The sequence below is a fragment of the Neoarius graeffei genome, chromosome 26 (assembly GCF_027579695.1).
Source record: "Neoarius graeffei isolate fNeoGra1 chromosome 26, fNeoGra1.pri, whole genome shotgun sequence".
Classification (NCBI taxonomy): Eukaryota; Metazoa; Chordata; class Actinopteri; order Siluriformes; family Ariidae; genus Neoarius; species Neoarius graeffei.
Genome location: NC_083594.1, coordinates 54355119 through 54380300, shown reverse-complemented (window position 1 = coordinate 54380300; position 25182 = coordinate 54355119). Strand labels below are relative to the sequence as shown.

The 25182-nt window shown below is 39.8% G+C and overlaps 1 protein-coding gene across 1 annotated transcript in view; it reads right to left on the bottom strand.

Annotated features, from left to right (window-relative positions):
• Positions 1-4837, bottom strand: part of wnk2 (WNK lysine deficient protein kinase 2) — a 48881-nt gene extending 44044 nt beyond the window's left edge. Inside the window, exon 1 of the mRNA XM_060910731.1 lies at positions 4232-4837. Coding sequence (XP_060766714.1) covers positions 4232-4837 — 606 coding nt within the window. The remainder of the gene's footprint in view (positions 1-4231) is intronic.
• Positions 4838-25182: the final 20345 nt, after the last annotated feature.

Below are 25182 nucleotides of genomic sequence, written 5' to 3'. Positions count from 1 at the left end.
CAGTGAGGTTGCACTTGATGCACTCTTGCGGGTACCGAACACACACCACCCTGTCATCATCGCTGCAGTACAGAAAATGATTCACCCACCCACCGCCCAAATAATGTCTGTTCTGCAGTGGTCCAATGTTGAAATTGTAGGTTTGTTTGGTCTTTGGTTTGTTTTATTTTCACTCTGCACATGGATTAAAAAAAAAGCCAAAAAGGTTGGTTGAACAGCGCGGTGCGATTAAAATCACAACATTTTGTATCATGTCCAGGGTTTAATTTACTTTGTTGTTTATTGGTTCATTGCTTCTATTGCAGACTCCCCCCCCCCCCCCCCCCAAAAAAAAAAAAAGCCCAGAATGTATTTGGTTTACATCCTGCAGATCCTGCAGTTGGGTCAAATTCAGACTAGAACTGCTTTCTCAAACCAAGTGGACACTCAAGTAGTTTAGAACAGAACCCAGAGCACTTCACTGGAACACATTCGGACCTGAGAGTCAACGATCTGTTCCCATTTGCTTAAAGAAGTGCCCCCAGGGGGAGACGACACCAGGGTCCGATTCAAACCGACGCAACACTGCGTCTATGGAAGCAACTTCATTACACTCCAATCCCATCATGCACCTGAACTCAAGTGAATAGAAACAGTTCCAAAGTGAACGAAGTGCAGATGGAATCAGTCACCTGTTTAAGACACTTTATTCTCGGTGATGAAATAATCTCAGCACAAATAATCACAAATTACTTATGCACAAGGTTTTCATCAAATATTCACACACACACACACACACACACACACACACACACACACACACACACACACACTGCACTGGACGTAATGTAATCTCCTCTGAGCGAAAGCTCTGCTCCAGAGACTCTAATTTGCGAAGTCATCCTGCCTTCCAAGAACAAGACGAAGGCAGAGATTGGACTGGATCAGAGTCCAACCTGTATGTGGGATAATAATAGTGCAGATCGGTAATAAAGTGACACACAGTTCAGACATTTGCCACAAGTGAAAAAGAGAATCATAGCAGCTCAGCTATAAGACGCTGTGTGTTGTGGATTATTGGATTTAAACAGGACTGAGAGATGGACAGCACACACCCTAGATGCCTCCTCCCTTCTCTCTCTCTCTTTCTCTCTCACTATCCCTGTGTGTGTGTGTGTGTGTGTGTGTGTCATCCCTTCCCCTCCCTCCAGTCCAGAGGAGACGGTATCTGTGGAAACACTCAGTATTCTTCTCAGGAGGCTAATATGCAGATCAATACTCACAGCAAACACACACACACACACACACACACACACACACACACACACACACACACACACACACACACACACACAGAGCTACTACATACTATGTTGGGCTTGTGTGAGACTGGAAAAGCCGACTTAGCATCATATTTCTAATGATAAAGTCCTTCGCTAAACCCCACCCCTAAACAGCCATTGACCAATGACAGCTTGGTCCCAGGGTGACCCAGGGTCTCACGTTTCAGCCGGATGAAAGTAAAATGGAGGAACAATATCCCTAAACAGTCTGCATTACAACTGGAATAAATAATGCATTTATTCATCACAAGCTATTTTTAAAAATATTTTTTACAATTAGTTTTTCCTGGATAATTTTTTATTTAAAAAAATTAAATAATGGACAATATACCCCGCCTTTCGCCCGTAGTCAGCTGGGATAGGCTCCAGCTTGCCTGCGACCCTGTAGAACAGGATAAAGCGGCTACAGATAATGAGATGAGATGAGATACTGAAAGAGAGAAATGCTAAAATCACCACTGAGTGCCACACCTTCAATCATGTTCCTGTCGGCTTCCTGCCAGCGTGTGACAGTAACCTGAGGGATGTCTGAGCACAGATCACACGTGAGGACGCCATTAAGCAAATCTGTGGAGAAAAATATTAAGCTGTTGTGGACGAGTTCCTGAGATTATTTTTGAAGACAGGTGTATACTGTGGTTTTTTTTTTTTTTTTGGTGCTCCAGTTCGAGCTGAGGTTTTACTGAAGGTTGCCTCGACACTATCAGTAACCTGCACCGTGACCCTGTAAGGGGTTTTTTTTGTGTGAAAAATCCAGTGCTCGACATCCAGCACCTTGACCTCTGTGTGTGTCAAAGAAAATGTGCCAGCGTTGCGAAAAAGACGTAAACGCTTCCAGAGGTAGGGAAACATAATAGTTGGTCCTCATTAACATGCAGTCACATGGACATCTTTTGTTGCTCGAGAACAAAACGTTGACCTCGGCTGAACCAGCTGCTGCATGAGATCATGTGATCAGAGGAACACGCTGAACATCTGACGACGCCATGAACGGGCTCAGCTCCTCTCATACGTTTAAACAAAACCTGCGCTTAGATGGTGCAGGGATTTATGGGAAGTGGAGTCTTGTAGAGATTGAGCAAGGTGAGAGATACATGTGCTGGTTTCTTCTCTTCTCAGAGTCCTGGGGGTAAAAATAAATATCCAGCAGCTCTCAGTGTGAATAATCATCTTTCAGCGCTGACTCGGTCTGAATGACCATTGTGAGTAAGACGTGTCAACGGCACACACACATTTACATCTCCAGCGTATTTCATGCACCACAGCATCACAAACGTCGCTGTTCACGCAGTAATCGTTGACCTTAAAGCACCTCTGCATATCACTGTGATGGTACACACAGGCCTGCGTTTATCAGAAAATTATTTTTAAAGCCTTGAGACACAATAGATTCTCTCATCATGCAAAAGAGAACAAACATATATGACAGGATAAACACAGAAATTAGGATATTAACCACGCTGATGTATTAATCACACTCTAAAAAATAAAGGTGCTTCAGTGGTTCTTTAAATCTCTGGATGGTTCCATGGAGAGTCAAAACTCTGTGATGAACCATTACATTATGCAAAAGGTTCTTCACATTGGAAATGGTTCTTCAGAGCCTGGCATTCTCTTACCATTTGCTGGTCAATGTACATAGGCTATGTTTACACAAATCTGTCTTCACTGCTCAGACAAATGGTTTAAATAGTTCTTTAAAGAACTGTTGCATGAACGGTTCTTTGAAGCCCTGAAAAAGGTTCTTCTATGGCATCGCCCTGAAGAACCAGTACTGGCCCCATTATTTTTTAGAGTGCACGGCAGAAGAAAGTTGTGTTTGCTTATTCATTCATTCAAGTTTTTTAACTCTTCAGCGATGAAGTCTGATTTAGCAGCTCAGACACTGGCTTATAACTTAATGTGTAACTGCAGACTTGTTTACTAAGTTCACTATTTTGTTCACTAAGTACAAAAACTAGCATTTGATCAAATCCCTTTCCAAACAGTACGGAGTATTTGAACGAGGGAAAGAGTTGATGCTCGAACTTGACAGAAAATCAAACAATACACAGTATAAGCAAAGTGTAATCACTGAGAGTGGACAAGACAGGACATATTGTGTGTGTGTGTGTGTGTGTGTGTGTGTGTGTGTTTTCCTAGTTCAGATCAATAACAGTCCCACATATTTACCCTTGATATAACCCTGTCTCATCATATTTCACTGGTGCGTGTGTGTGTGTGTGTGTGTGTGTGTGTGTGTTTGCTTTTGTGCTGCACCCTTTCAGGAGCTCACACAGCTCTCCAGAGCAGTTTTGTCCCCTCCTCGTTACTTTATCTTGTATTTTATTTCCATTCTTTTTATTGCTGCTGTTTTCTCCGACTCGACCAAACTAAGTTTTGTTTTATAACCACAATCACAATAAAGTCTGATCTCATCTGATCTTCACTTGGCCTGGACAAGAACCATCTTTTGGTTCCTGAAAGAACCTTCTGAATGTTGAGTTTTGAAAATGTTCCTGTTGATGATTTTATAAAGACCAGAACTGATCACATCATGTCCAGTGATCTCACAGTGTTTTTTTTTTTAATTCATTGTTGCACCAAAACGCACAATAAAGGCGACTCACAGACGGATCTTCTGGGCTGTTTGTATTCCTCAGATTTATGGAGCAATATTTTGTCAACTTGAGTTATTTATTTTCTTAATTGTATTTATTTATTTAAAAATCAGGGTGAGTTTTTTTCCCATTTTATTTTTTCTTACCCATGGTTCCCATCATGTAAACTTGCGCTGACTTTTTTTTAAATTATCTTTAACCCTTAAAAAAAAAAAAAAACCTCTTATTGATATGACGTCATGGACTACTTTTTTTTTTTTAATGATAACTGGATTTTAATCTCTCTCTGTCTGTCTGTCTGTCTCTCACCTGGAGCTCACACCACGCCACCTCCACCCAGGTCTCGGTGTCCAGGCCCTTGTACACGGTCTTAAACGAGCCTCTTCCGAGCTCCACGTCGAACTTGAGGAAGCGGCCGCTGGGTGAGGTGCTCACCGCCGTCATCCCGGCTTCCTCTTCTTCATCCTCTTCCTCCTCCGCGTGCACCTGCTCGTCCTTCCCGGCGGCGCTCGCGGCGGCGGGGTCCTGCTTCTGCTCGGCCTCGCTTCTCTGTCCCGGTGCGTCTGTGCAGCTTTCGGTCCGCACCGGGCTCCCTGCGCTCGAGCTCTTTCGGTACCGACTTCTGCGCGCGTTCCCGACGGGACGGCTCACCCCGGTCCCGGTGCTGATGCTGTCGCCGCATTCCGGCGTCTCCACTCCGTGATCATCCGACTCTGAGAACCACAGGTTGGTGCGGATGAACCTGCGCCTGGCCGAACTCCGACAGTCCGCCGGTTGCTGCTGGAGGCTCGTGCTCGGTTCGCACGCTCCTCCTCGCGCTGCGGCAGCCTCCGTGTCACCGTCACCGCCGGTCGCTTTGGAGTCCGGCTTTAACACAGGCGGCTCGGTGGAGTGGCCCGCGGCCGCCGCCTCCATCTCCGGTGTCCCGTTAGAACAGACAGAGGCGCTGATCGGGTCCGTGCGCGTGCGCCATCACACCGCACCTGCAGTACCGGCCACCGACACTGACGCAATCCGGCATCCTCGACCTTGTGCACACATTGCTCTGTAAATAATGTGCGTGTGTGTGTGTGTGTGTGTGTTTTTCTAAAGCAGCTCTACGGTGCCATTATGTTCATGTTCTACACTGAGTCTGAAATGATGCTGCATCAGCTGATGGCATCATTATAATATTAAAATGCTCATTTCATATTCATGAGGTCTTTCTGAAAAGAACAGACACGGTGTTGTAATATTATAACCCGTGCCAGTCATTACTCTGGTCCTCCTGAACCCGAGTTTGCTGAAGGCGACCTGAGGGTCCGGTTTCAATCCGAACCTCCGGCTGGTCCACACGCGCGCGCTCGCCCGTTAATCCCAATGAGCACGCGCGGCTTTATTTCCCCGTTAATACTCATCGTTGCGCAGGAATCTATTCCAATAAAACCGAGTTTCCGGTGTTAAAGAGCAGAGGAACGACGTGACATCCACATTTCTGCTCCCTCCAGCCTCATGTCCTCTGGATGCTGTCCGAGCTCTGCCTTCAGCTCTGATCACATTATTGGCATTATCATTTTTCCCACTGCGGCGCGCGCTTTCCGGTTAATACCGTCTCTCTGTCTGTCTGTCTGTCTCTCTCTCTCTCTCTCTCTCTCTCTGTGTGAAGCAGATTCATCCTGCCATGCTGTAATGCGCACTGTGAAACAGAAATCTCACTGCTGCTGCTTCCTCCTGCAGAAATGTCAGAGAGAAGCTCGGACCCGGGGCGGGAGCCGCTTTTACCGCCTGCATCCGCGCGGGGTCTCTCTCTCTCTCTCTCTCTCTCTCTCTCTCGGAGTGACTGTTTTTCAGACCAATCACCCTGTAAACTGCGCCACTGCGCATCATTTAATATCCTACACTTTGAATGGAACTTTTACACCCAGACATTATCACCAGTCTGGGGGGAGGGGCCTCTCCTTGTGTCTGGGGTGCTATTATTTTCCCTACCTTTAATTAGTATTTTTCAGTATGTAATGCGTATAGAGGGTTCCATTAAAAGTGATTCAGGGATTCCAGAAGAGAGAGAGAGAGAGAGAGAGAGAGAGAGAGAGAGAGGAATACTTACACTACCGTTCAAAAGTTTGGGGTCACCCAGACAATTTTGTGTTTTCCATGAAAAGTCACACTTTTATTTACCACCATAAGTTGTAAAATGAATAGAAAATATAGTCAAGACATTTTTCTGGCCATTTTGAGCATTTAATCGACCCCACAAATGTGATGCTCCAGAAACTCAATCTGCTCAAAGGAAGGTCAGTTTTATAGCTTCTCTAAAGAGCTCAACTGTTTTCAGCTGTGCTAACATGATTGTACAAGGGTTTTCTAATCATCCATTAGCCTTCTGAGGCAATGAGCAAACACATTGTACCATTAGAACACTGGAGTGAGAGTTGCTGGAAATGGGCCTCTATACACCTATGGAGATATTGCACCAAAAACCACACATTTGCAGCTAGAATAGTCATTTACCACATTAGCAATGTATAGAGTGGATTTCTGATTAGTTTAAAGTCATGTTCATTGAAAAGAACAGTGCTTTTCTTTCAAAAATACGGAAATTTCAAAGTGACCCCAAACTTTTGAACGGTAGTGTATTTGTACAACGGATGGATGGATGGATGGATGGAGATACAATAAAAACAAGGCATTTAAATATTGTGTGAGTGTGCAAGAGAGTTTAAAGTTGTCAAGACAAATTTATTTCTATAGCGCTTTTAACAATAGATGTCGCAAAGCAGCTTTACAGAATTTTAATGACTTTAAACATGAGCTAATTTTATCCCCGATGATGAAGTCTGTGGTGACGGAGAGGAAAAACTCCCTCAGACGGCATGAGGAAGAAACCTCGAGAAGAACCAGACTCAAAAGGGAACCCATCCTCATTTGGGTGATTATAACACTTTTAACAGTTTTAACATGAAGTCAGTTTTGTTGATGTTATAAACTCTTCATTGATGGAAACTTGAGTGCAAAACTGTTCATGACAACTGCAGTCCTAAAGTTAGCAAGTCAACTGTAGTCGTCAGCCACACTGTAAAAAATGTCCGTAGAATTAACAGTGAATTTATGTAAAATCATGACATATAAAAACTGTAAATACAAAAACAATGAAGCAGTGTGTAATTTACATCAATATACTGTAAAACTCCTAACCAAATACCACTGTTAATTTAACAGTAAGAATATGTTGAATTGATCATATTTTTTTGTAGAATTTACAAATTGTTGTAGTTTAAACACAGACAAACTGTAATACTAAAACAGAATGTGATAGTTAAAATTACATCATTGCCCTGTTAAAAAAATTAAAAAAAAACCGCCCACCGTCGTGGCTCAGTCAACTAAGGCGGCATACCATGAATCCGGGAACCCGGGTTCGATTCCGACCTGAGGTCATTTCCTGATCCCTCCCCGTCTCTCTCTCCAGCTTATTTCCTGTCTCTGCACTGTCCTATCCAATAAAGGTGAAAAAAGCCCCCAAAAAAATTCTAAAAAAAATATATCTGTCTAGTAGATCATTGCTTGTAACCATCATTTTGAATCATTGTTTATTGTACAATGAATATCCGTAAAATTAACAGTTATGTATTGATTATTGTACATTGAATACCTGTAAAATTGAACATTTTCAAACTGTTGTTTTTACAAGTGTTGATATACCTTACCGTAAAGCCATATACACTGTCACTGTATTTTTTACGGTGAAAAAATGGCAACCACAGCTGCCAGTTTTTCACTGTAAATTTGACAAGATTTTTTTTTACAGTGTAAGCATTACTGTAAGAGTCCAGAGCATCTTCTAGGTGTGACTTTCAACTGTCCATATGGGGCCGTCCTCCACAGGAGCGATGTGATGAGACTTCAGCCAGACGTAGGGCATCAGGATGGATCAGGCAGGTCCGAGGAGCAGAAGAGGTTCAGCATCTCGATCTCAGGATTGACCTGTAACTCAGAGGGATAGACAGAGAGAGGGGTGGGGGGGGGGGGGGGAGAAAAAGAGAGAAAACACAGGTCTAATTTAAAAGGAGGTACTGGTGCAGTTATAATAATAATAATAATAATAATAATAATAATAATAATAATAATAAGGACCATGTCATAATTTTTTGTAAAATAGAATAAATTTATCCTCCTGCCAGTCCTGTCCATACACCATCACATGTATGTGTACCATCATTAATTTATTCACAATGTAACATCATATTAATCTAATTATTTCATAACTTTCCACTCTTTTTATTAAAAGCACAGCTAGATTAAAATTAACATCATTTAGACTTGTTTTTTAGTTCCTGAAGTTTTAAAAAAATATATATCTGTAAGTAATATGGCGACAAGGTGGTGTAGTGGTTAGCACTGTCGCCTCACAGCAAGAAGGTTCTGGGTTCAAGCCCAGTGGCCGACGAGGACCTTTCTGTGTGGAGTTTGCATGTTCTCCCCGTGTCTGTGTGGGTTTCCTCCGGGTGCTCTGGTTTCTCCCACAGTCCAAAGACATGCAGGTTAGGATAACATGGGCTGAGGTTGGGCTGAAGTGCCCTTGAACAAGTAACCGAACCCACAACTGCTCCCTGGGCACTGTAGCATAGCTGCCCACTGCTCTGGGTATGTCTCTGTGCTCATTGCTCATTTGTGTGTGCATATGTGTGTGTGTGTGTGTGTGTGTGTCCACTGCTTCAGCTGGATTAAAGGAGGAATTTCACTGTGCTTGAGTGTGCATGTGACAAATAAAGGCTTCTTCTTAATAACCAAATCAATAAAAAATAACACTCTGAAACACGCTTATTCAAAACAAAATAAACCCTCTAAAACGTGCCCAGTTCAATAAAACCCATATTAATTTCATAAAGAATGGAACTGAATGTAAACTGTAAATGTGCAGCTTTCCCTGGACGTTCTCCAGCAGTTCCTCCTGTCAGGTTTGGCAGTAATGATAGCGTGGGTTTACTCCAGAGTTCAGTGTCCATGGTCATGATGCAGCTGGTAATGAGTTTAATTGTATGTGTTCAGAGCCTGAGGGTGTGTTCCTGCTGTCAGAACTCAGGATTAAAATCACAGCTGTTTACTCTGCAAGTGTGAGGCAGCATGTTGTTCAGGCTCACACACACAGTGTGATGCTGTGGCCTCACCTCAGACTGAGCTTCTTTTTTAAAATGATTATCACTGTTATGCCGTGTGAGGATTTATACCTCTGTAGAGTTCCAGTCCCACTGTTTGTTCAGTTCCTCTGGATGCTCAAATGGACATCATATCAGGGAGCTCCGCCCACCGAGTCTCCTCAAACTCCATCATGGAAATGACACTTCTTGAGGTATGAAGTTGTGAAAGTCCACAATAAATAAATAAAATGAATGAATGAATGGAATGGGGTTTGGGTCAGTATCTTTCTCATTTATCAGGATGAAATAATAAATTAATTATTATAATGAAGTGCAGATTACAACAATTATTTTGCACTTAATTGTAGCAAATTATAATGTGTAAGAAACTACCAAGAGATTTTCTTGTGAGTGAATTACACATGGGCAATCAAATACTGATCTGATAGATAGATAGATAGATAGATAGATAGATAGATAGATAGATAGATAGATAGATAGATAGATAGATAGATAGATAGATCTTTTCTTCAAAAGGTAAGGAAATTAAATTAAATTTCTCCATTGAAAAATACTATCCAGTGCAGTAAACAGTAATAAATTAAACAAAGTCAATATTTGGTGTCATGACACTTTGCTTTAAAAAAAAATCCGTCTCAGGTCCAGTGAGGTCAGTTTTATGTGGAAATGATCTGTAGGTTTTCCTGAGCATCTTGCAGAACCGGGCAGCACGGTGGTGTAGTGGTTAGCGCTGTCGCCTCACAGCAAGAAGGTCCTGGGTTCGAGCCCCGGGGCCGGCGAGGGCCTTTCTGTGCAGAGTTTGCATGTTCTCCCCGTGTCCGCGTGGGTTTCCTCCGGGTGCTCCGGTTTCCCCCACAGTCCAAAGACATGCAGGTTAGGTTAACTGGTGACTCTAAATTGACCGTAGGTGTGAATGTGAGTGTGAATGGTTGTCTGTGTCTATGTGTCAGCCCTGTGATGACCTGGCGACTTGTCCAGGGTGTACCCCGCCTTTCGCCCGTAGTCAGCTGGGATAGGCTCCAGCTTGCCTGCGACCCTGTAGAAGGATAAAGCGGCTAGAGATAATGAGATGAGATGAGATGAGAATGAATGAATGGAATGGGGTTTGGGTCAGTATCTTTCTCATTTATCAGGATGAAATAATAAATTAATTATTATAATGAAGTGCAGATTACAACAATTATTTTGCACTTAATTGTAGCAAATTATAATGTGTAAGAAACTACCAAGAGATTTTCTTGTGAGTGAATTACACATGGGCAATCAAATACTGATCTGATAGATAGATAGATAGATAGATAGATAGATAGATCTTTTCTTCAAAAGGTAAGGAAATTAAATTAAATTTCTCCATTGAAAAATACTATCCAGTGCAGTAAACAGTAATAAATTAAACAAAGTCAATATTTGGTGTCATGACACTTTGCTTTAAAAAAAAATCCGTCTCAGGTCCAGTGAGGTCAGTTTTATGTGGAAATGATCTGTAGGTTTTCCTGAGCATCTTGCAGAACCGGGCAGCACGGTGGTGTAGTGGTTAGCGCTGTCGCCTCACAGCAAGAAGGTCCTGGGTTCGAGCCCCGGGGCCGGCGAGGGCCTTTCTGTGCAGAGTTTGCATGTTCTCCCCGTGTCCGTGTGGGTTTCCTCCGGGTGCTCCGGTTTCCCCCACAGTCCAAAGACATGCAGGTTAGGTTAACTGGTGACTCTAAATTGACTGTAGGTGTGAATGTGAGTGTGAATGGTTGTCTGTGTCTATGTGTCAGCCCTGTGATGACCTGGCGACTTGTCCAGGGTGAACCCCGCCTTTCGCCTGTAGTCAGCTGGGATAGGCTCCAGCTTGCCTGCGACCCTGTAGAACAGGATAAAGCGGCTACAGATAATGAGATCTTGCAGAACCAGCCACAGTTCTTCTGCACACTTTGACTGTCACACTTGCTTCTTCATTTTGCACCAAAACCCAGCAGCCTTTGTGATGTGTTTTTGTGAAAAGTGTCTCTTATATTATACGCTGCTTTCTTTACTGACAGAGAAACAAGTTTTTGTTACATTTATTTGGTTTGAAAGTTTGGAAATTATCCCCTTCGGACACAAGGAAAAATGCTATGGAACTTCATGTGTACAATTGTACACATTATGTCTGAAGGGATGAAATAAAATGTTTTATTACAGACTATAATGTTGAAGTTAGAAAGTAAAAATCAATAGCAAAGTTTGTACAAAAAAAATAGGGTGAACAAGACTTTTGAACAGTGCTCTCTCACTCTGTGTGTGTGTGTGTGTGTGTATACACAGTGGCATGCAAAAGTTTGGGCACCCTTACTGAAAATGTCTGTTACTGTGAATAGTTAAGTGAGCAGAAGATGAACTGATCACCAAAAGGCATAAAGGTAAAGATGACACATTTTCAGTGTTTTCTGCAAGATTTGTGTATTATTTTTGTTTTGTACAATTGGAGAGTGAAAAAAGAAAAGGAACATCATGCGAAAGTTTGGGCACCCCAATACATTTGAGTTCTCAGGCAACTTTTACCAAGGTTCCAGACCTTAATTAGCTTATTGAGCTGTGGCTTGTTCAAATTCTTCGTTAGGAAAGGTCAGATGATGCAGATTTCAAAGCTGTATAAATTCTCTGACTCCTCAAACTTGTCCCTAAAATCAACAGCCATGGGCTCCTCTAAGCAACTCCCTCGCATTCTGAATAATAAAATAATTGATGCTCTCAGAGCAGGAGAAGGCTACAAGAACGTAGCAAAGTGTTTTCAGGTGGCTGTTTCCTCAGATTGTAATGTTATTAGGAAATGGCAGGTAACAGAAACAGTGGAGATCAAGGTGAGGTCTGGAAGATGAAGAAAACTTTCTGAAAGAACTGCTCGTTGGATTGCTAGAAAGGCAAATAAAAACCCCTGTTTGACTGCAAAAGACCTTCAGAAAGATTTAGCGGGGGGTGTCATGGCTCAGGTGGATAAGGTGCCATACCATAAATCCGGGGACCTGGGTTCGATTCTGACCTGAGGTCATTTCCCAATCTCTCCCCGTCTCTCTCCCGCTCATTTCCTGTCTCTACACTGTCCTATCCAATAAAGGTGGAAAAGGCCCAAAAATGTCTTTAAAAAAAAAAAGACAGATTTAGTGGTGGTGCACTGTTCTACTATGCAGCGACACCTGAACAAGTATGACCTTCATGGAAGAGTCATCAGAAGAAAACTGTTCTTGCATCCTAGCCACAAAATTCAGCGTCTGAAGTTTGAAAATGAACATCTAAATAAGCCTGATGCATTTTGGAAACAAATTCTGTGGACTGATGAAATCAAAATAGAACTTTTTGGCCACAATGCGCAAAGGTATGTTTGGAGAGAAAAGGGTGCCAAATTCCAGGAAAAGAACACCTCTCCAACTCTGAAGCATGGGTGTGGATCCATCATGCTTTGGGGTTGTGTTGCAGCCAGTGGCACAGGGCACATTTCACTGGTCGAGGGAAGCATGGATTTGAATAAATACCAGCAAATTCTGGAAGCAAACATCACACCATCTGTAAAAAAGTTGAAGTTAAAAAGAGGACGGGTCCTACAATAAGACGATGATCCAAAACACACCTCAAAATCTACAATGGAATACCTCAAGAGGCCCAAGCTGAAGGTTTTGCCCGGGCCCTCACAGTCCCCTGACCTAAACATCATTGAAAATCTGTGGATAGATCTCAAAAGAGCAGTGCATGCAAGACAGCCCAAGAAACTTGTAGAACTGGAAGCCTTTTGCAAGGATGAATGTGTGAAAATCCCCCAGGTAAGAACTGAAAGATTATTAGCCGGCTACAAAAAGTGTTTACGAGCTGTGATACTTGCCAAAGGGGGTGTGACTAGGTACTAACCATGCAGGGTGCCCAAACTTTTGCTTCGGGCCCTTTTCCTTTTTAGTCATTTTAAAATGTAAAAGATGAAAATAAAAAAATTGTTTTTGCTTAAAATATAAAGGGAATGAGTCATCTTTAACTTCATGTCTTTTGGAGATCATTTCATCTTCAACTTGCTTAACTCTTCACAGTAACAGCGAGTTTGACCAGGGGTGCCCAAACTTTTGCATACCACTGTGTATACACACACACACACAATATATATATATATATATATATACACACACACACACACACAGTACCAATAAAAAATTTGTACACCCCTACTCTACTCATTCACAGGTGTTTTCTTTATTGTTTTCTATTTTATTTATATTGTTTATTTTTCTATTCTTGTAGAACAAAACTGAAGACATCAAAACTATGAAATGACCTCTGGAACATGGATGGAATTATGTGGTAAACAAAAAAGTGTAAAAAACAAAATATGTTTGATGTTTTAGATTCTTCAAAGTATCCAGCGTTCCCCTTGATGACTCTTTGTACACTCAGCATTATCTTAACCAGCTTCATGAGGGAGTCACCTGACTGCTTTTCAATTAACAGCTGTGTCTCATCAAAAGTTAATTAGTGGACGAGTTTCTTGTTTCTTAATGCGCTTGAGATCAAACAGTAATCAGTAAATAATAAAAAATACCTGAAAATGAATCGCCCTGTTCCACACCACAACTGCAGTAATCCATATAATATCAAGAACTGAACAACTAAGTAAAGAGAAACGACATCCATCATTACTTAAAGACATGAAGAAGTGTCTTTTAATTAATAAAATAAAGAAAAAACATTGAATTAGAAGAAGGTGTGTCCAAACTTTTCACTGCTAGTGTGTGTGTGTGTGTGTGTGTGTGTGTGTTTATCCATCAGGAAAATGTGTTGTATTGTTTTTTTTCCCCAGCAGCAGTAGATGAAGTGTGGTACACAGGTTAATGCATTTCCAGATAAATATGTCCCTGTAGATACACTGTATGTGCCCTAGATCAGGACTGTATGAGTAAAAGTGCAGAATGAAGGTGCAAATCTTTTATTCCATTTGACACGTCCTTATTCTTCACCACCAGAAGGTGGCAGTAGAAGCCAAAGTCCTTCTGAAACTCATTCGCCATCTTTAGTGAAATGATCCAGGAATCTCTGGCTCTGAACCAGAAGACAGCTGGAAATAAACCCTGAGCAATAAGAGAGTTGAGGTGTTTATGAGAGTGCAGAATCCAATTAAGGCTTCGACCCAATTAATCTGTGATGAAAAGAGGGAGAAAAGGATTTTTTTTAAATTTATTTATGCAATAACAGTAATTACAACAATGACACTGACACAAATAACTAGGCATAGACAAACAGACAGCAACAAAAGAAAAACAATAAATAATAATCTAAGGGAAAAAATAAATAGAATAAATTAAACACAATAAGTAATACATATACATACTATATCCCATTATATAATACTACACAATACAGTGAGAGGAAGGGAACAATCATTCTTTCCATACTGTGTGAAGGACACTTAAAAGTCTGTCATTCTTTTGATTGTCTTTAACCACTCGAAGAGAACTGAGGAGCAAGTCTATATTTCTGCCTTGAAGGCACAGAAGGCACAGGTTGTACCATTTGCCATTTTTGTTTATGGAGAAAAAAATTAGAATGCTAAATAAAGATGTTTACAACATATTCCAGTGAGCTATTATTGGGGTTTTCATAATAAAACAAAAAATCTTTTATAGTAAGGGAGTAGGAAGAGTTAAAGAGATGCCTGTTTAACCCTTTGATGCAAAACATATGCACACCCCTTCTAATGCACAACATGGGTCAAAAATGACCCGCATTCATTTTCCAGGTTATTTCATGCTGACTGAGTTTTTCTTCGCTCTATCTTTTGAAATCAATTTATTTTATGATTGAATATTCCAAGTATTCTTTAAATATCTTGTTTTTAATTACCACAAATCATTAATTTAATTTTTTCTTTCCTACTTTATGAACAAAAATACTTTTTATATTACTACACATGGGTCATCCAAGTGTGATTTAAAATTAAATGTCTTAATACTATAATAATAATTTCCTTCAAGTAATTACTTTAGCAGTGAATGGGGCCAGTTATTTATTTATTAACTATGTCGTTAGCTAAGCCAACTACAATAAAATTAGCTAACTAAAGTAGAATATGTCGACAGCTCAGTAGCTAATAGTAATTACTGTAACTTTCTGACAAGTAATCTACTCACTCTCAAGGGAACCTAAACATCATCAATTTTTTTCTAAGGTAATGTTAGAACAATTGAAAAACATTCCTTGCATGTATTAGATGGGCAAAGGGCGCTGTGCTGAGCTGTGAAATGTCTGACACAAGCACAATTCACAGTTCCCACCAAACGCTGGAGTAAATGCATGCGGGTCGGTTCTGACCCGTGTGTGTAAACTTGATGTAGAATTACAAAAGCTGTGCTTGTTCATAACTTAAGAAAGGAAAAATAAAAATGATGATTTGTGCTAAACAAAAACAAGATATTTACTGCATATTTGGAAAAGTCTCATCTCATCTCATTATCTGTAGCCGCTTTATCCTGTTCTACAGGGTCGCAGGCGAGCTGGATCCTATCCCAGCTGACTACGGGCGAAAGGCGGGGTACACCCTGGACAAGTCGCCAGGTCATCACAGGGCTGACACATAGACACAGACAACCATTCACACTCACATTCACACCTACGCTCAATTTAGAGTCACCAGTTAACCTAACCTGCATGTCTTTGGACTGTGGGGGAAACCGGAGCACCCGGAGGAAACCCACGCGGACACGGGGAGAACATGCAAACTCCGCACAGAAAGGCCCTCGCCGGCCGCGGGGCTCGAACCCGGACCTTCTTGCTGTGAGGCGACAGCGCTAACCACTACACCACCGTGCCGTCCCATATTTGGAAAAGTGACAAAATATGTATTTGTATATGTATGTGTTTTTGTATTTGAAAAATGACAAAATGAATTTATTTCAAAAGTAGATCATAGAAACACTCAGCCATACATGAAATAACCTGGAAAATGAATGCAGGTCGTTTTTGGCCCATGTTGTGCATTAGAAGGGTAGTGATACAAAAAGGGGTTTTATTCAAAAAGTAAGAAAGGATAAATAAAATAAGGATGTATGATGATCAAAAACAAGTTAATTGAGGAATACCTTGAATACTGAATGATGGAATTAATTTATTGCAGAGATATAGAAGATAAAAACTCAGCCGCGTCACTTTTGACCCATGTTTTGCATCAGTGGGTTAAGTTACTGATAAACAATGTGGTCTCCTGACAGTCAAAAAAGAGGCGTTGCAATGTTTCATCCTCATCACCACAAAATGAACAAATAGCGCTGATATCTGCATATTTAGCTATGCTAACATTCACTAAATATATCTTATGAAGAATTCTGAAGTGAACTTCCTTAATTTTATTTGTGATACAGTATTTACTAGGTAAAAGCCAAGCTTTATGCCAGTTAATGTCCTGAACCACAGATTGCCAATAGAATTTGCCCCTTGGTGTAATTCTATTTTTAACCTGAAGGACCTTGCGAATATGTTTATTACTAAACTTTCTGTCCATTATATCTATCCCATTCAAAATGAGCTTATGTTGTATTATATCATCTTCTACAAAAGATAGATGATATTTTATCAGTTGGATTAATCCTTTCGGAATAGCCTTTATAAGTGAGCTAAATTCCCTAAACGGGACAGGGAAGTTATGATGTGACAGAAATTGTTCATAAGTCAAAACTGCACCAGATCTGTCAAATAAAGAGAAAACATTGCAAATACCATGATCATACCATTTAGAGAAAAATATGGATTTGTTTTTAATTATAATATCAGCATTGTTCCAGATAAGTGTTTTATGAGGTGAAAAGTTCTGGTGAAATTTAGATAGCTTGAGGGGTAGTTTGGAGGGAAGATAATTACATTTTAAAATAAAAGAAAGGCCAACAGTTTGGTTAAATATGTAACTTGGAATGAAAAACCATAAAGAGTTGGAATTTAACAGACATCTCCTGATCCAGCCAACTCTAAATGAGTTAACAGTATCTGTGAAATCCAAAAAATCTAAACCTCCCTGGGCTTTGCAGTCTGAAAGTACCTCTTTCTTAAGTTTATGGGGTTTATTTTTCCAAACAAAGTCAAGAAAGATTTTATTAATCTCTTTTAGAGTTTTATCATTAATAAATAATGAGAGGGCAGGATACACAAAATGTGATAGTCCATCTGCCTTAGTTAAGAGAGTTCTGCCAAATATACTCCGGTCTCTCTGTAACCAAGAGTTAAAGATACTTTTTAATTTTACCATTTTAGACGTGAAATTTAATTTTTGCCTCTCTATTATATCCTTCGTTATATAAATTCCTAAGTATTTAATAGTGTGTTTCACTGGGATATTGTTTATGACTATCATTACATGAATGTAAGGGTAAGATTTCACATTTTGAAACATTCAAATTGAGACCTGAGGCCTTGGAGAACTGTTCAACCAATGTTAAGGCAACAGATAGTTGATTTTTATCCTGTAAAAACAATATAGTGTCGTCTGCCAATTGCGAAATTTTAATTTCTCTATCAAAAATATTTATGCCTCTTATATTAAATCACTAACTATACTTAATGATAATAATTCCGTGACCAACAGAAATAAGAAGGGGGAAATTGGGCATCCCTGCCTGATTCCACGATTGACCTCAAATCTGTTGGTTGTATTTTGGTTAATTATTACGGAACTATTTATATCTTTGTAAAGCATCTCAATAACCTTAATGAAAGGATCACCAAAACCAAATAACCTGAGAGTCTCCAAAAGAAATGAGTGTTCAATAGTATCAAAGGCCTTGTAAAAATCTAAGAAAAGGATAAGAGCTTGTGAAGGCACAGCATCGGCATAGTCTAGCAAATCAAGCACCAGTATTACCTTATTTGCTATATGTCGTTTTTTCATAAAACCAGATTGAATTTCTGATATGATATCTTAGAGACCTGTTTTGAGTTTATTTGCGTAAACTAAAGCTAATATTTTATAGTCAATTGTTAATAATGAGATTGGGCGCCAATTGTCAATACATAGCGAATCTTTATCCGGTTTAGGTATAAGTGAGATTATTGCTTGTTTCATAGTAGTCGTCATCTCCCTTTGTTCCAGACATTCATTATACATACAAAGTAGGGGACCCTGAATATATTCCCAAAAATGTTGACAGAATTCAGTTGAAGGCCCATCACTACCAGGAGACTTTCCTTTTTTCATAGAATTAAGGGCTTTCTTTACTTCAGCAATAGTTACATTTGTATCACAAACTTCTTTGTAAGCATTATTGATAACAGGGATATTGTTTCTTATCTTTTCAATGAATCTGCTACAGTTGCTTGAGTTAAATTTGGAAGAATACAAATTTTTTAAAAGGTTTCAACAAAACTTGAGATTGAAGAAGGATCATTTGATATGGTGCCATTGATATTGAGAGAGGTCAAGGCTTTTCTTTGTCCATTTCTTTTCTCTAGAGAAAAAATAACTAGAATTCTTCTCGCCCTCCTCAAGCCATTTGGCCCTTGATCTAATAAAGGCCCCCTTTGCCAAGTCTATATAAAAATTGTCAAGTTGCAAGCTAAGATTTTTCTTTTCTATTTTTTCTTCTTCTGTAATATTTTCCCTAGACAGTTCATCTATTCTATTGAGTAAGTTTGCTTCAAATTGACGTTTAGAGGCTTTGATCATTTTGGATTTCTTGATAGCAACATGTCTTGCCTTGTACTTGAAAAACTCCCATTTTTGTTTACACCCCTCACTTAGGTCATGGAATATCTCAGATATCAGGTGTTTAATACTATTGTTAAATGTTTCATCTTTTAATAAGTTATTTATTTTCCAATAACCTTGTAATTGTGGATAATCCTGTTGACCTCCTAATTTAATAGTTATCAATTTGTGATCAGACAGTGGTGCAAAAGAATGTGAGATGTCTTTAACAAAGTTTATGGCTGATTGGGAAACTAGAAAAAGATCAATTCTCGATTTAAGTGTTGAGTTTTTGTTTGACCAGGTGAAGTCCAATGAATCAGGATTAAAGAATTGCCAAGTGTCTACTAAGGAGAGATCAGAACATAAAGCTAAAATCAAATTATTTATAAGAGGACCTTGACTCGATTTGGGGGGGGGGAATCTGTCAACACTAGGGTCCACACATTCATTAAAGTCACCTCCAAAGATAATATATGAATCAACATATTTTCCAAGTAGTAATTTGGCACTATTCAATATTTGATTAAATAACGTTTTGTTAGAAGAGTGTAAATTATAGCCATATATATTGCATAAAATAAAAAGGCCATTTTCTTGTTTAACAACAATCATCACCCATCTACCTTCAGAAGATTTCACTGTCTCTAATACTTCCCCTTTAAATCTATGTAAAAGTATAGCAACCCCTGCTGAATTATTGCACCCATAGACATATAAACATAGACGCCGCATTGAGCTGGTGGCCCGTTGCTGGGATACGTCAGAGTGTCTGCCATATTGGATGTGGCAAATCTTCCCCGTAAACCAATGCAAGTAAATGGACTGAACTTCATAAAGCCCCTTTCTACAATAATATTTAACTCGATGCCTTTTATTCACCCATTAAGACACACACGTATATATTTGGGAAACAAACAGGCATCAAAACAACACATATAACTTTTAATGTGATGGTTATAAATAGTGTGCGAAATACCCTGTACACTGCAAACTAGCGACAGATCCACGATAGATAGCTCAGGTAAGCTAATCAGTCAGCAAACCGTAGCAAGCTACCAAAACCTGAGGCCACAATGACCAACCTACAAGACTGAATATGATAAATGATGGAAATAGTGGAAAAACTGGAAATAGTGAATGAAAATAAAAATGTACTGTTTTATTTATTGAGTCACCACACAGACCTGCTCTCGCTGAATAAAGTGAGCTGAATGAGCGCCAAACTGAGTTCGGCCAGGTTCTAACGTCATACCAAAACAAAATACATCACTGATTCCTTCACATTCAGAAAGGTTAAAAACATTCATCATACGTTCAAAAACGTTCATCATAGTGTGGCACTGTATTCTCTAATTCTCACTGCTTATAACTCTACACCTCCCCGGTGGAGATGAGCTGGGAAACTGAAGACTGAAGGAACAGCTCCCTCTCTGATCCTGACTGTCTCACCTGTTCTGTCCAAATCCTCCGTTCTGAAGTGTTCACTGCAGAGCATGGATGACGGAGTAGCAGAAAACCCTTCCCGTCGCACAGCTGTCTCCCACTGCTTTTTCATGGCTTTATTTTTGGGAAACCTACATAGTATATGAAAAGTTAGCTAAGCAACTAACAACAATCAGCGTAGTTACGAAGGAAATACTTCATTGTTTGGAGACAGGTTTCACCGAGCGGCTATTATGCGCGAGACTTCATACGGTATTAGCCACAAAGTCAGAAAAATCTGTTTGTAAAATTACGTTATAATGACCAAATACAATGAAAAGTATTTTTCCAGTCTCACCTGTGAAAGGTAATCCCATGTGATCTCGTTTGGACGGTAAACCTGTTGGTACAGTTAAACGCAGCACATGAATGAGGCATCTTTATTCTCGGCTACTGTCTAGACGCTATACCAGAGACGGTTGAAGAATCTCCACTTTGCCACATCCAATACAGTGGCGAGGATGACGTATGATTCTACGCAGAAGGCGGCGTCTATGTTTATATGTCTATGATTGCATCCATGGCTATAATATACAGTACTCCGCCACTGAGATCTCCATAACTTAACATCCAGCTCAGTTGAGTGAGTCTCTTGGAGCAAAACAATGTCTGCCTCGCTTCTTTTACAAAATAAAAATAAAGCTTTCCTCTTCACATTATCACACATTCCTCTCACATTTAAAGACAAAATAGGCAAAGACTTAAAAACATAATCCGTAAAGAAAACAATTAACACTTACAATTAACACTTACCCAGAACTTGCAAAGAAACTTACTACAAACTCACCTACCAAGGAGAGGTGGATGACAACTTAGCAACTTTTAGGCTAACAGTGTGAAAATATACAGGACCTCTATTTAAGAACACAGAGGGATGCAAGTTACCCTTACAAACCTAGGCTAAATATAAAGTCAAATGAAAATACTCTTATCTTTAAACACTTGTTGTGTCACCTACCGTACTTATAAAATTCCCTTTAGAGTTCAGTGAAAAAAAGACATTGGCCGATGAAAAAATTAGGCTATTCAAAAGGGATACTGTCAGAACTGAACATGGGCATTACCCTTTAAATCTCTTAAATTCAGTCAATGTAGTTAATGAGAAGAAAAACATGTTAAAAAACTGAGAAAGGGAAAAATGTGTATAGGCTATAGATTTTTTGAGTCAGCTTTGGAGCCCATTGATTCCTTATGAGGGAGAAAAAGAAGCTAAATAAAAATAAAAATCGCAGCTGAGCTACCGGTACATAGCCTGTATGGAAACAAGACTCAGGTTGGCATGTAAAAATAGCATTTTTTCTCTTTTTTTCTTCTTTTCTTTCCTCCCTTCTTTTCTTTTTTTCCTTCTCCCCTTCTTCCTTCCCCCTTCTTTATTAGGCTAGACATCTGAGAAGTTGTACTTCTTCCCATCGATGAGGGCAAATGATCTCTTGAAAGATGCTTTCTTGCCCTCTTCACGAGCCTTCTTAACCAAGGGCCAAAGCTTTTCCCTCGCTGCGCTGTCCTCTGCAGAAAGGGGCTCCGTGATAGACAGCTGTTTAGACTGAAGATATTTAGATTTCCTCGCAGCATTCCAGACTGCGTCTCGAACTCGCCGAACTGTGAAGAGGATGATTATGGATCGATTCTTCCCTTCTTGCTTTGGTCCGAGACGGTGGACAATGTCGACTCCTGCTTGTAAATGATCACACACGTCCGGTGCCACCTGCTGAAGGATGTCTATAGCTCTCCTTCTCACGCTCTCACCGTCAGACTTCTTTAGACCATGAAGTTTCAAAAACCATTTCCAGCCGTAACGGCGGGATTCATCCAGTGCAGTTTTTAGGTTGCGATTTTCCATTTTCAAAGCATGAACCTCTTTGTCCATTCGATGCAGTTCTTTCTTATTCTCTGCCACATCTACCACGAGTTGTTTCACCGTAACAGAGAGGCTTTCTATTTCTCTTGAGGTATCATGAGTCGTTTTTTCAATTGTGGAAATCTTTTGAAACGTTGCATCGTGCTTAACAGACAGTTCACGGATAGCAGCTAAAATGTCCATATTACTTTCAGTGTTAACGTTAGTCGTAGCCGGCATTTCTGTTTCCACGCGCTTACTTTTCTTAGTTGCGGGTTTCACAGGAGTATCTGGCTCGGTAGCTACAGTAAAGAGAAAACAGAGAAAGAGAGTAACCCTCCCCTGGTTTAGTGACACCTTGTGGCAAATGATGAAGCATAGAGATCTAGCCTTAAAAAAAGCCATTAAATCTAAAAGAGATACAGATATTTTAATTTATAAAGGTTTGCGGAATAAAGTGGTTAATGAAATGAGATTAGCAAAGTCACGTTTTTATATTCAGGTAATAAATGAGGCTAAAGGAAATAAAGAAATTTGGAAAAATATCAGTAGCCTCATAGGGCGAGAAGGACATCACACAGAAGATATACAACTCAAATCTCAGGGCAAGATAATAAAAGATAATATTTCAATTGCAAACATTTTTAATTCATTTTTTGTTGAGTCTGTCTATGAGTTAGGCAATCGTTTTAAGAAAAATGACATGAAGCTTATATTAGGCCTACACACTGAAAATGACCAGGGCTTTAGTTTGAACATCATTGATGAAGCACGCATTAAAAAGATTATTGGTTCCTTAAAAAGTTCTAAAAGTAAAGATGCTTTTCTTATGGATAGCATGCTTATTAAGAAACATCTGAACACTCGAACACTCCCAATCACACATTTAATCAATCTCTCAATAACACAAAGTCGCTTTCCTGATAGCTGGAAGCATGCAGTAATTACACCCATTTTCAAGTCTGGAGATTGCTATGAACCAAATAATTATAGGCCGATAAATTTACTACCAGTACTCTCAAAGGTTGCAGAGAAGGTAGTTATAGAGCAGCTAACAACACACCTAAATACCTGTAACCCTGGTCTAAACAATATGCAATTTGGTTTCAGAGAGAACTACTCTACCAAAACAGCTGTTTTACATTTTACTGAAAAAATCAGAGCACAGCTTGAAAAAGGTGGTTGTTGGTGCTGTATTCTTAGACTTACGTAAAGCCTTTGATGCTGTTAATCATAATGTTCTCATTTCCAAGCTTTCTTACTTTAATTTTTCAACACAAACATTGACATGGCTTTCCTCATATGTTTCAAATAGGGTGCAGTGTGTCAGAGTCAAAGATACATTTTCTAGTTATGCAAGAAATACAATGGGCGTGCCCCAAGGATCTGTGTTGGGACCTCTTCTTTTTAGTTTATACATCAATGACCTTCCACAACACTGTAAAGGAGTTGATGTACAACTGTATGCAGATGACACAGTCTTGTATGTACATGGTAAAAATGCTTTGGTAGCAGCAGAGAAATTAACCAATGCTATGCAAGGTGTGTCTGAGTGGCTTGAGCAGTCCTGTCTTACTCTGAACATCAGTAAGACAAAGGGCATGTTCTTCTGTAAAACTAAGGGGCAGACTCCAACTGCCAACATTAAAATTAGACATAAATCCATTGACATAGTTACCGAATTCAAATATCTTGGTGTTACACTGGACTCTAATCTCAACTTCAAAAAGCATATTAAAAAATTGACAACAACAATTAAATATAATTTGGCAAATTTTAGACATATAAGATCATTGCTTCCTATGGATGTAGCCAAAACATTTATGCATGCTCTAATTTTTTCACACATTTCATATTGTATCATCTGTTGGGGGCAGGCCAATGTATCTACCATTAGACCGCTACAATCACTATTTAAACAAGCTATAAAAATTCTTGATAAAAAACCTCTTCAGCACCACCATTGCAATATTCTAGAGAAACATCATTTATTAAGTTTTGAACATTTTAGACTTTTTTCAAGCTTGTGTCTAGTGTATAAGATCCTACAGTGGTGCTTCAAAGTTTGTGAACCCTTTAGAATTTTCTATATTTCTGCATAAATATGACCTAAAACATCATCAGATTTTCACACAAGTCCTAAAAGTAGATAAAGAGAACCCAGTTAAACAAATGAGACAAAAATATTAGACTTGGTCATTTATTTATTGAGGAAAATGATCCAATATTACATATCTGTGAGTGGCAAAAGTATGTGAACCTCTAGGGTTAGCAGTTAATTTGAAGGTGAAATTAGAGTCAGGTGTTTTCAATCAGTGGGATGACAATCAGGTGTGAGTGGGCACCCTGTTTTATTTAAAGAACAGGGATCTATCAAAGTCTGATCTTCACAACACATGTTTGTGGAAGTGCATCATGGCATGAACAAAGGAGATTTCTGAGGACCTCAGAAAAAGCCTTGTTGATGCTCATCAGGCTGGAAAAGGTTATAAAACCATCTCTAAAGAGTTTGGGCTCCACCGTTCCACAGTCAGACAGATTGTGTACAAATGGGGGAAATTCAAGACCATTATTACCCTCCCCAGGAGTGGTCGACCAACAAAGATCACTCCAAGAGCAAGGCGTGTAATAGCCGGCGATGTCACAAAGGACCCCAGGGTAACTTTTAAGCAACTGAAGGCCTATCTCACATTGGCTAATGTTAATGTTCATGAGTCCACCATCAGGAGAACACTGAACAACAATGGTGTGCATGGCAGGGTTGCAAGGAGAAAGCCACTGCTCTCCAAAAAGAACATTGCTGCTTGTCTGCAGTTTGCTAAAGATCACGTGGACAAGCCAGAAGGCTATTGGAAAAATGTTTTGTGGACAGATGAGACCAAAATAGAACTTTTTGGTTCAAATGAGAAGTGTTATGTTTGGAGAAAGGAAAACACTGCATTCCAGCATAAGAACCTTATCCCATCTGTGAAACATGGTGGTGGTAGTATCATGGTTTGGGCCTGTTTTGCTGCATCTGGGCCAGGACGGCTTGCCATCGTTGATGGAACAATGAACTGTGAATTATACCAGCGAATTCTAAAGGAAAATGTCAGGACATCTGTCCATGAACTGAATCTCAAGAGAAGGTGGG